Source organism: Acomys russatus, chromosome 12 (assembly GCF_903995435.1).
Source record: "Acomys russatus chromosome 12, mAcoRus1.1, whole genome shotgun sequence".
Classification (NCBI taxonomy): domain Eukaryota; kingdom Metazoa; phylum Chordata; class Mammalia; order Rodentia; family Muridae; genus Acomys; species Acomys russatus.
Window position 1 is genome coordinate 54,132,351 of NC_067148.1, and position 12,500 is coordinate 54,144,850.

Below are 12,500 nucleotides of genomic sequence, written 5' to 3' on the forward strand. Positions count from 1 at the left end.
GTGAGACCCAGGCCAGGCAGTCGAGCCCTGGGTGTCCAGCGGCAATTCTTCCCCAAAATAAGTGGAGTCTCAGACAGCTATGGTGGAAGGATGGTGCAAGCATGAGAGAGCAAGCCAGCCAACCTTTATTTATAGCCTTGGGCAGTGGGGAGGGGTCTGTGGGTGACTGTGTCTAATTTGATAGGCTAGAGGTGCCAGGGTAGTTTGTTTGGTTGGTTGGTTGGTTTGGTTTTGGTTTTTCAAGACAGGGTTCTTCTCTGTGTAGCCTGGGCTGTCCTGGACTCACTCTGTAGACCAGGCTGGCTCAAAGGTGTGCACCACCACGCCCAGCCAGGACACTTGATTTACATGCAGTAACACAGGGGCCTAACACAAGAAGAGAACACAAGGCAGGTGGTGGTGGTGCGTGCCTTAATCCCAGCACTCAGGAGGCAGGGGCAGGAGGATGGCTCTGAGTTCCTACAGAGTGATTCCATGGCAGCCAAGGCTACAGAGAGAAACCCTGTCTAAAAAAAAAAAAAAGAAAAAGAAAACAAACAAACAAGAAGAGAACACGGTAATTAATTATCTATGGGTGGGGGAAGAACTTCATGTAAGATTGAAGGGCATTTGCTGGAAGGCTGGGGTCTCCTTATCATAGGGTGGGGGTACTTCAGGAACCCCTAGGTGCTTATAGAACAGGTTCTACAGGAAAGAGTCAGGCTTGTAATCTCCCTGGGGCTCCCTGGGGCTCCCCTGCCATGGGGCGGACCCACCCATCCCTTCCATCCATGATGGAATGTTTACTGGCCTTGTTTTCTACACAGCAACTGCACAGCCCCTGTGAGTGCAAGTGGCTCGGCTACCCATGCCCATAACAGCCATGCTCATTCCGGTTCTGTCCTCATATATTCTTCCAACCCGCAGTAGGGGGAGGGTTTTGTTTAGATCTTCTGGCAAGTTAGGAAAATCTCTCAGTAAGATCCGGAGCTGGGCTGGCCATCCTGAGCTGCCTGGGCCTTTCACCCTGAGCAGCCTTTTTAGACAGGCTGAGCAGCCCTAAGCCGAACATCCAAAAAAGCTCAGAAATCAGAAGCTTTTCCAAACACCAACATGGTAAGTAGAAAACTCAATACCATACAGCTTTATGAATAAAAAAAAGAAATCTGTGTACAGTGTTGTATAAAATTATTTTCTGGTTGTGTCAGTAAGGTCTATGAACTTAGACTCAGGTTCCATCTCCAAAGCAGCACTTCATGTATATGAAAATAATTCTGAAATCTGAGCTCCAAAGTGCCCTGGTCCTGAGTATTTTAGATGAGGACTAGTTAACCTCTACTGTCCTCTGGGCCGCCAACCGCACATGGCACACACTGGCTGAGGAACCAGTGACTCTTCTGCCCAGCCCCCTGCTCTCGACGCCTCACACAGGATCTGCTAAATCCACTTCCAGCCCAGCACACTCTCAAAACATGCTGTGCACAGCTCCTCCACAGGGAGAACAAGCTTACACCACCAATGTCTGCTAGATGATACCATCGGGTCATTTATACAGGGAGAGAAGGAAACAGAAAAGGAGAGAAAGCCAGACAGAGCTCTATGTACTGTTCTGCTATTGCCCCCAGTGAAACACCCAGTTTCCTGAGAATGATGGAAAAGCAAAGCACTTTGGGATTAGAGTAAAATGAGCTCAGGGTTGGAATAAGGTCTGAGACCTGCAGATTTGGCTCACTCCCTGGGAGAGCCATGCCAGCAGGCAGAATCTAGAGCAGCCAGATTGGCTGGGCAACTGCTAGATTCTCCTGCCACAGAGAGCCCTCCACAAGCGGGTGCCCACTAGGTTCCCAGGCCCTGTCACTTGCCAGACTATTTCCGTCTCAGGGAGATACACATACTCTGGACAAAGACCAATAGAGCAGGCTTCCCCTTTTTTCTTTTAGAGTTGTTTTTCTTGGTAGTGGTGGTGCATGTGTGCTTGTGTGCATATGTGTGCTTGTGTGTGTGTGTGTGTGTGTATCTGAGGCCTCAAATAAGCTTTAAGTGCCAGATTTCCCCCTTATTTATTTATTCATTTATTTAATGTATGAGGGCTCTATCTGCATTTACACCTCACACCAGAAGAGGGCGCCATATTACATTACAGACGGTTGTGAGCCACCATGTGGTTGCTGGGAATTGAACTCAGGCCCTCTGGAAGAGCAGACAGTGCTCTTAACGACTGAGCCATCTTCCCATCCAAGTGCCAGCTTTTAATAACATTATTTTGCATCTCTTTTGTACCCTTTTGTGTGTTGGGATAGTCGAATTAGTCACTTTACTCAGCTTGCTGGCAAAATGTCACTCAAATAGACTCTCCTCAGAAGTCCTGCTGTATAGATAAGTGATATGTGTAATACACATACGCATACACTTACCACTATAGTTTTTACCATCTAAATCAAAATTTTATTTACTGAAAATTGTATTGATATAATTATAGAGTCACATGTACATATAAGAAATAACACCCTAAGGCACTTAGAGATGGCTCAGTTAGTAAAGCTGTGCTGCAGAGGCATGAGGACCTGAGTTCGGATCCCGACACTGAAGTTAAAAAAACAAAAATAGCCAGGTGGTGGTGGGTGCATGCGCCTTTAATCCCAGCACTCGGGAGGCAGAGGCAGCGGGATTGCTGTGAGTTCGAGGCCAGCCTGGTCTACAAAGCGAGTCCATGACAGTCAAAGCTACACAGAGAAACTCTGTCTCAAAAAACCAAAACAAATAAAAATAGAGCCGGGCGTGGTAGTGCACGCTTTTAATCCCAGCACTCGGGAGGCAGAGGGAGGTGGATCGCTGTGAGTTCGAGATCAGCCTGGTGTAGAAAGCTAGTCTAAGACAGCCGAGGCTACACAGAGAAACATTGTCTCGAAAAACCAAAAAACAAAAATAGAAGGATGGGTGCAGCAGTGTGTGCCTCTGTGTCCAGCACTGGGAAGGCAGAGAGAGGAAGACCCCAGTCCAGTCAAATTGGTGAGAAATCTTGTGTCAAAGAATAGTTAGTCTGGACATAGTGGTGCACGCCTGTAATCCCAGCACTCGGGAGGCAGAGGCAGGAGGAGCGCTGTGAGTTTGAGGCCAGCCTGGTCTACACAGCGAGTCCAGGACGGCCAAGGCTACACAGAGAGACTCTGTCTTGAAAAACCAAAACAACAAAACAAAAAACCCTAAAAAAGCAAGCAAGCAAGCAAACAAACAAAAGAATAAGTTAGTGAGCAACCAAGGAGGACATTCATCTTGATGTGTGGCCCCACACAGCCCATCACTGCCGTAAGAAGGCAGTCACAGTAGTAATCTGCTGTATCCCTAGCAGCAGTCAGTAGGCTGGCGCAGAAGGGTTAGAAGTTCAAGGCCATCCTGAGCTACATATAAAATTCCATAAGGGAGAGAGGTGTGCAGCAAGATAGCTCAGTGGGTAAAGGTACCTGCTGCCAAACCTGATGCTCTGGATTTGATCTCAGGGCTGATGGAGAGAGTCAATTCCCTCCTGTCATCCCCTGACTTCCATGTGTACATCCTTGCCCTCGACCCTACTAAGTAAATAAACAAAGTGAAGAAGACGAAGAGGAGGAGGAGGAGAAAGAAGAGGAGGAAGAAAAGCTAAGCAAAAGAAATAACGCCAAAGCTGGGTGTGGTGGCACATGCCTGTAATTCCAGCACTTGGGAGGCTGAGGCAGGTGGATCGCTCTGAGTTCAAGGCCAACCTGACCTACAAAGCAAGACCAGGATGGCCAAGACTACACAGAGAAACCCTGTCCCAAAAAAAACCAAAAACAAACAAACAAGTAAATACTAATACCAAGAGTCAAATGTGGTAGCACACACCTATAATGTCAGCACTCAGGGAACAGAGGCGGGAAGGGGTGCTCATGGCTACATAGTGAGTTTTACATGAGACCTCATCTCACAAAAATAATGCTCCAAGTTCCTTTAGTCACATTTTGCAAACTATCCTATATTTCAAAGAACATTTCTTTCTTTCTTTCTTTCTTTTCTGAGACAGGGTTTCTCTGTGTAGCTTTGGCTGTCCTGGACTCACTTTGTAGACCAGGCTGGCCCCGAACTCACAGTGATCCACCTACCTCTGCCTCCCAAGCTGGGATTAAAGGCATGCGCCACCACGCCCAGCTGGTATTGTGTTTTTAATTTCAGTTTCTGCATACTCACTATTAACAAACAGAAGTGTAATTGAGTTTTCTGTGTCTTGTATCCTACGACTTTTTGTTTGTTTGTTTTTGGTTTTTCGAGACAGGGTTTCTCTGTGTAGCCTTGGCCATCCTGGACTCACTTTGTAGACCAGGCTGGCCTTGAACTCACAGCGATCTGCCAGCCTCTGCCTCCCGAGTGCTGGGATTAAAGGCGTGCGCCACCACACCTGATTTGTATCCTACAACTTTGATGAGCCTATCTATTAGACTTAAGAACTTTACAATACTTTCCTTTAAAACTTCCCTGTAGATGATGTCATAAACACATGGCAGCATTAAAATCTTTCTAGAAAGTTTTATATCATGATCATAAATGAATCAACTAGTATCAACTGGCACAAAAGAGTGCAATTCTAAAAATAAAAACAATTTAACTTGTTTTTGTTCTTTTCAAGACAGGGTTTCTTTGTGTAACAGTGGCTGTCATGGGATTCACTCTGTAGACCAGGCTGGCCTTGAACTCACAGAGATCCATCTGCCTCTGGGTCCCAAGTTCCAGGATTAAAGGCTTGTGCCACCACTACCTAGCTAAAAAAAACTTAATTTAGCTAATGCGTTGTTATTTTCAGAAGACTGGTGCTCTTTCTCTGTCTGCCTCTCGTCTGCCTCTCTCTCTCTCTCTTTGTCTCTCCCTCCCCCACCCTCCTCTCTCTCTTTCCTTCTTCAAAGGTAGAAAGCAAATATAAAGACAGGTGTTCAAGCCAGTGCTGGTGGGACCTGCTTATAATCTCAGCTACTCCGGGAGGTGAGCTGGGAGTATAACAACCCAAAGGCCTGCCTGAGCTACAGAGTGAGTTCAAAGCTAATATGCTCAATTCCGAGAGGCTCATAGTTGCTTAGCCATTCAGTGGTAGGGCACTAGCCTAGCATATTCTAAATTCATGCTGTAATCCCAGCACTCGGGGAATCAGAGGCAGGAGGATCTCTGTGAGTTTGAGGCCAGCCTGGTCTACAGAGTGAGTCCAGGACAGCCAAGGCTACACAGAGAAACCCTGTCTCGAAAAACCACACACACACACACACACACACAAACTTTGAGGGAGGGTAGAGGGATGGCACAGTGCAGAAAGCGCATGCCATGCAAGTGTAAGAAATTATATCTGAAAGCTTGGTGAGGTAGAAATGCATCCCAAGGGCAAGCTGGCTACCTATGCCAGATGAACCGGCAAACATCCTGCTTCAATGTATAAGACACTGGCCATGGGCTTCTCACCTCCACATGCACTTGCATACATGTAAACAAGCACACACATATGTATGCACACCAGAAGAAGAACAAGAAGAAGAAGAAGAAGAAGAAGAAGAAGAAGAGAGAGAAGAGAAGAAGAAGAAGAAAAGAAGAAAGAAAGAAAGAAGAAGAAAGAGAAGAAGAAGAAGAAGAAGAGAAGAAGAAAAGCACCTTCCCGGCCTGAGGTGTCCACAGAACATTCTCTAGGATACTGTATGTGCTGAGCCTTAAAACAAACCTCAAGAAACTCAGACAGAGCTGGTGAGATGGCTCAGAGAGTAAAAGCGCGTTGCCGCCAAGTCTGAGGACCCAAGTTCAATCCTCACGGCAGAAGGACCAACTGCCATTAAGCTGTCTCTGACCTCTATAAGCATGCCATAGAAGGTATACACACAAACAAACAACAAACAAACAAACTGGTTCATCAATTCTTTTTAAAGGAAAAATAAATTCGTCTTTCTCACTGACCTATTCAGAGGTTTGAGGAGAACTACAAACAAAAGTCATTTCCTTTGTTGCATAATCAAAACAGGTGCCGTCTCGAATGACTGTGTGGACAACAAAAGCTTTACGTCTCACACTGCGAACACCCGTGGGAGCTTGACAAGCTGGATTCAGATCTCACTGAAGCCAAACCACTGAAGCAGAAAGGCTGGTGTGCCACCTGGGATGGGAGGCCCCGACGGTACCACATCCTTTGGGGATAGCTGCTAGGGAGTGAATTGGCAGGGTTGTTTGCAAGCTCATCTTAGCTGCATATGTGTGATATGTGGCGCACGTCGAAGCATCTGCAGAGAACACCTCTTTCAGCAAAGTGGACTCTGCCAACCCACCACCCAGTTCAGGAAACACTAAGCAAAACGCTGTTTCAGGATTACAGTAAAGGAAGAGAATATCTGAACTAAGTCTGGAGAGTTTAAGGATTTGTCCAACCCACAAGAAAAATAAGCGATTAGGTGGTGTTTTCACAGGAATTATAAAACCAATCTGATGCAATGTGACACAGCACGTTCGCATACATGAAGGAACAGAGTAATTTGCCAAATGCCACCTAAAGGAGTATTGCAAGACCCGTTTTTATGCTTATTTAGTTTTCATTTATTCGTATTTAGAAATTAAATCAGAAGCATGCTGTAGCTGTCTTTATAAGATAAATTTTCTCATAGATTTGTATATAGAAAACAATCACAACATACACTGGGTATGATGTAATCAATGGTTTCAGATATCTACTGGAGATTGGGATGGAGCTGTCACGGGACAGGCTAACTAATGCATAACGTCCTAAAGTCATCAAAGCCAGCTAGCTGAAGAGGACAGATGGGTCATCAAGCCTGTAGTCCACTCTCTACGTGCTACGGTTCGGTTATGTGGTGTGAGCGTCTTCCTCCAGGCTCATGAGCTAGAAGCCTGGTGGAGGGACGGATGGTGACTAGGTCACGGTGGGGACAAGCCTCAGAAGGGATCAGTGCGCTCTCATGGCTCTCAGCTAAGTCCCTGCAAGAACGGGTTGCTGTAGAAAGAGTGGCGTTAGCCCTTGAATCGCCTTGGGCCCCTGACTCGCCATGTGCCGTCCGTTTCTTTCTATTTCCCTACCGTGTGTATTATAACAGAACCCTTAGCCACCAGTGTTCCATTTCTGAAAGTCTGGGCGAAGCCCAATGAGCTTCTTTGTTTTACAAAAACTCAGCTTGGGTATATTTTAACTAACCATTAGAAAAAGGACTAGGACATAAGGTCAAGGAAGTCCCATAAGCCATTGCCACGTGGGGTTCCTATCCAGATGTTGTATAGACTGGACCACGTCCTTAGGTTAAAATCTAAACAAATGGATATCGTGGCTGTTTGTATATAAACGTGTTACTAGAACTACATTAGCAGTAACGCTAAGAAGAAGAATATATAGGGTACAAAGCAGCTGTGCTATGTACAGGTCCCTTGACTTAATATTCATCACTGTAAGGGCCGTCGTGTTTAATATCATCCTCCTGTAATCCACTCTGGTCGGATAATGTCACACCGGCTACCACGAGTGAGAGAGCATCAGTTAAAGCATGAACATAAGCAAAGACATAATTCCATTTTAGTCAGAGACATTTAGGGGTGAGAGATGTGAAACACACACACAGACACACACACGCACTCGCACGCACGCACACGCACGCACAGATTTGAAGTACTCTTACCTGATATCTGAGAGGTCACATTTGTTCCCAGCAATCGCCATCACGATGTTTTCAGGCCCGTGCTCTTTCAGCTCCTTAACCCACTTTTTCAAGGTATGAAATGAATCCTGTCCAAAAGACAAGATGAGTCACCGAAAAGACCTGTCAATACATTTCAAGCACGTAGAGATGTGAGCCCTGTAATTCAAAAAAAGGTCTGTAGGAGACACTTAGTTAACATTAGCTAAGATGCCTTTTGAGGTTAAAGCTTGAGGAAGTTAAAATCACATTAGTGGGTTTCTTCAGTAAGTACCGCTGACTGGAAATAGGAGGGCCGACTCTGTGGGGCCCAGCACAGCAGGAGCCAGTGGGGCTGGAGCTGACTTGAGGAAAGGCGCTTGTTTAGGTCTGGCTTGCCCTCCACTCACAGCCTTCCTCCGGGGCAGAGGCCGGCGTGGACAGCACATGTGGTGGAAGAGGTCAGAACGCACGGAATACACACACAGCACTGAATCAGCACACAGTCAGCATTGCAGAGGACTTGGGGGCAGGAGAAATGGCGCCGACCCAAAGCATTTATTTGTCAAAAAATATATTATATCGGAAAATACATTGCTGTTCATCTCATCTGCAGGAGATACATTCCAGGGTCCTGGTACCCAACCCTAGAAACATGTGTTTCTGTCGCATGAGTGCCTGTTTAAGTAAAAATTAGGCAGAGTGAGATACTAACAGCAACAAGGTAGAATAATCATAATAATATAATACTTTGCTTAAATGTGTGACTTGCTTCTGGAATTTTCTATTTAGTAGTTTTGGATGGCAGTTGACCTTGAATAACTAGGACTGCAGAAAATCAAACTTCAGATAAAGGGGATCACAGCCTACGAGCACACACGTTTTTTACCTTTAGAAGGATAAGTGCTACCTTTGACCTCTGGGCGGTGCAGCCCAGGCGCTAACAGAGGCTAACCTCTAACCATAAAGGACGCAGAACTTAAACTGTTCTCAAGGAGAGTGCCGGCAGCCAGGACCTTCCTCTACCAACGCCCAGTGTTAGGGGTGGAGAGAGGGCACCCACACGGTGACTCCTAACTGTCTGTAACTCTAGTTCCAAAGGATCTACTGCCCTCTTTTGACCTCTGTGGGAACCAGGCACACACTAGTGTACGATATATATGCTGGCAAAATGTTCCTACACCTAAAATAAAATAAACAGGTCTAAAAAATGAAAGGTCAGCTTTAAAACGAGAGTGCTTGCTGTTTTGTCACTGAGATGATAAACCAAAGCTGCTTTGTGAGTGAAACACACGGGCAGGCAGAGCTTTCACTGTCCTCGCCCTCCACACTCCCAGGCCCCCTGGGGTGCTGGCAAGACTCACAAAGCCTCAACCTGCTCTGGCGTGTCTCGGGGACAGCCAGCACGCATGGCACCTGAAGCGGGAAGCCATTCTTACCTGCTTAGTGATGTCATAGACGATGACGGCAGCGGCTGACCCTCGGTAGTACATGGGAGCCAGCGAGTGGAACTGTTGAAAAGCAACCAACAGTTTTAGGCCACGGTAAACAAACAGATTTTAAGCATTCTTGAAGCACACATTAAAGTGTTCTGTCCCATCGTCCCTGTGGGAGCTCTAAACTCCCCTGGACTTCTCCCAGACTTGTATTGATAATACAGTCTGCTCCCCAATCATACACACACTTGTGGTCGATGGACCGTGAGATCTCCTCTCGGCCAAAAAAGCCAGATGCAGGATTTATTTTCTTTTTCTTTTTTTACTTTTTTATTTTTTATTCTGATTTTCAAGACAGGGTTAGCCCTTGGCTGTCCTGGACTCGCTTTGTAGACCAGGCTGGCCTCAAACTCACAACAATCCACCTGCCTCTGCCTCCCGAGTGCTGGGATTAAAGGCATGTGCTACCATGCCCGGATAAATTTGTTTTGTTTTTTTTTTTAAAGATTTATTTATTTATTATGTATACAGTGTTCTGCCTGTTTGTACACCTGCAGGCCAGAAGAGGACATCAGATGACATTATAGATGGTTGTGAGCCACCATGTGGTTGCTGGGAATTGAACTCAGGACCTCTGGAAGAGCAGTCAGTGCTCTTAACCCCTGAGCCATCTCTCCAGCCCCCTGTTTTGTTTTGTTTTTTTAATTTAAAAAGTTCTTGGAAAGGATCAACAAAGAAATAGAGAAATGACTGCATAAGTAACCACCACAAGCTATCAGCAAATATTTAAACTTACTCAATTAAAAAAAAAAAAAAAAAGAATGCCCTCAAAATGATGAGATACATATTAACTTAATAAACGTTAAAAGGCCTTAGACTTAGGGTTGGAGTGAGGCTGGGGGCAGGGACGCTCTCCTCTACTTTATGGAGGTGGTATGCTTCCCCCTGCAGAGCCCCTGGGAACGACACATCAGAAGCTAATGTGCAAGCCGGGGTGTGGTGGCGCATGCCTTTACTCCAGCACTCGGGAGGCAGAGGCAGGTGGATCGCTGTGAGTTCGAGGCCAGCCTGGTCAACAAAGTGAGTCCAGGACAGCCAAGGCTACACAGTGAGACCCTGTCTTAAAAAAATAAAACAAACAAACAAACCAGAAACTAATGTGTAAACCCCTTGGCCCAGAACTCTACTTCCAGGAAGTACATCTAGAGTGACTGCAAGCTCAGGAAGACATTTCCCTATGTTGTAACAGGGGTAAAATAAAAAAACGTGAATGTTCGCCATAGCACCCTGTCATAGCCTGGATGGAACATCCCTGTGCTCCGCATAACTCAAGTGTCGATGTCCTTGTCAATGCGATGGCATTTAGGAGGGAAGGTCATGGGGAAGTCACAGGTAGGAGGTCATGGGTCACAGGTCAGATGAGGTCATGAAGGTGGAGTCCCAAGATGGGATCAGAGTCTTACATAAAGAGAAAAAACAACTGCTCCACACACAGTATGTGAACGACGGACAGGAGGAGGCTGTCTGTGAACTAGGAACGGGAGCCTTCCTTCACAAGACATTAAATCTGCCAGTACCTAGATCTACCTCTGAGAAAGACAGGTTGGCTCTTTAAACCACCTGCTCTGTAGCATGCTGTTCTAGCTGAGGCTGACTAAAACATAGTATATAATAGAATGTTCCACAACTGCAGAAATGAAGAGAATTTTTAGTTTTTAAAAAACATCATTTGGGACGGACTGTGGTAGCGCATGACTTTAATCCCAACACGGGAGGCAGAAGCAGGGGGATCTCTGTGAGTTCGAGGCCAGCCTGGTCTACAAAGTGAGTCCAGGGCAGGTAGGGCTACACAGAGAAATCTTGTCTGGAAAAACAAAACAAAACAAAAAAATCTTTTTGGGGCTGGAGAGATGGCTCTGAGGTTAAGAGCACTGACTGCTCTTCCAGAGGTCCTGAGTTCAATTCCCAGCAGCCACATCAGATCACATCCATAATCAAATATCCTCTTCTGGCATACAGGCAGAATACTGTATAAATATATAAATAAACAAATATTTTTAAAGATTTATTTATTATGAGTACAATATTCTGCCTGCAGGCCAGAGGGCACCAGATCTCATCGTAGATGGTTGTGAGCCACCATGTGGTTTCTGGGAATTGAACTCAGGACCTCTGGAAGTGCAGTCAGTGCTTTTAACCTCTAAGCCACCTTCCAGCCCAATAAATATTTTTTTAAACATCTTTTTGACATAGTTTTCTATCTTCATGCACACCAGAAGAGGGCATCTGGAAGCAGCTAGTGCTCTTAACCACTGAACCATCTCCCCAGGCCCAGAACATAGTATTCTAAAGACAGTAGAGATGATAGCATTTAGTGTAAAAATGTGGACAGCAATGAATGTACAAATACTAGCTCATCCTCAAAATGCTAGCAGTAGAATTTCCAGTACTTTTTACGTTTAAAAGTCTGTATCATATATGTTTCGCAATAATTTTTCTTTCTTTCTTTGTTTTTTTGAGACAGGGTTTCTTTGTGTAGCCTTGGCTGTCCTAGACTCACTTTATAGACCAGGCTGGCCTTGAACTCACAGCAATCTGCCTGCCTCTGCCTCCCAAGTGCTGGGATTAAAGGCGTGCACCACCATGCCCAGCAAATTTCATGATCATTTTAAGTGAGATGATTTCAGGTTAAACTAAAACTTTGGGCTGGTGGGATGGCTCAGTGGGTAAGGGCACTTGCCACCAAGCCTCAAGGCCTAAATTTAACCTCAGGAACCCATCCAGTGGAAGGAGAGAACCAAATACTAAAAGTTGTCTTCTGACTTCTACTGGTGTGGTGTGGCTTGGCTACATGTGCGCCCCCCCCCCCCACACACACACACACACACACACACACACGCACGCGCGCACTCAAAATAGGTAAAATATTTCAAAAAGTTAATTAAAATCAGCTGTTATTGGGGCATAAAGGAGGGAGAGGAGGAGTGGAAAGACGGATCCTGTAGTTTTCTGGCAAACAACAAAACTGCACGCATTCCCCACACGGTGCTTCTTATTGGAATGCCCAGACCAAGGGAGGAGCCAGGATGCTGCCTCTTCACGGTCGGTGAGGGATACTCGGGGGAAAGCCAGGCTCACAACTGAACACAGACGCAGCCTGCAACTGCTCACAAAGGCCACTCCAAGTCTCACAGCACAAGATGCCACAAGGCTTTTCACAGTCACAGATCTCCCCCTACGTCTGTCATAACTGCTAGGCTCCAAGAACTCACGTTCAGCCCCCCTTGGCCATACACCTCGTGTATCAAAACCAGTCAGGATTTCTTTCCTGGGAGGGAAGAGCCAGTGTCTATAAACACCGGCTCTGGTGCAGAGAGAGCAACTGTGCATAATGCGGCCCCCACCAGCTTCTTGTTTTCAAAACAACCTC

At 46.0% G+C, this 12,500-nt stretch overlaps 1 protein-coding gene across 7 annotated transcripts in view; it reads right to left on the bottom strand.

Annotated features, from left to right (window-relative positions):
- The window catches only part of Rab31 (RAB31, member RAS oncogene family), a 167,563-nt gene that overhangs the window by 63,260 nt on the left and 91,803 nt on the right, over positions 1–12,500 (bottom strand). For 2 of the 7 annotated variants that reach the window (XM_051154441.1, XM_051154446.1), the window contains 2 exons: positions 9,074–9,145; positions 7,638–7,744 (listed from right to left, as the gene is read on the bottom strand). The exons of 3 other annotated variants lie outside the window; for them this stretch is intronic. In XM_051154441.1, the coding sequence (XP_051010398.1) occupies positions 7,638–7,744; positions 9,074–9,145 (179 nt within the window). The remainder of the gene's footprint in view (positions 1–7,637; positions 7,745–9,073; positions 9,146–12,500) is intronic. 2 more of the 7 variants (XM_051154445.1, XM_051154447.1) reach the window with 1 other exon arrangement.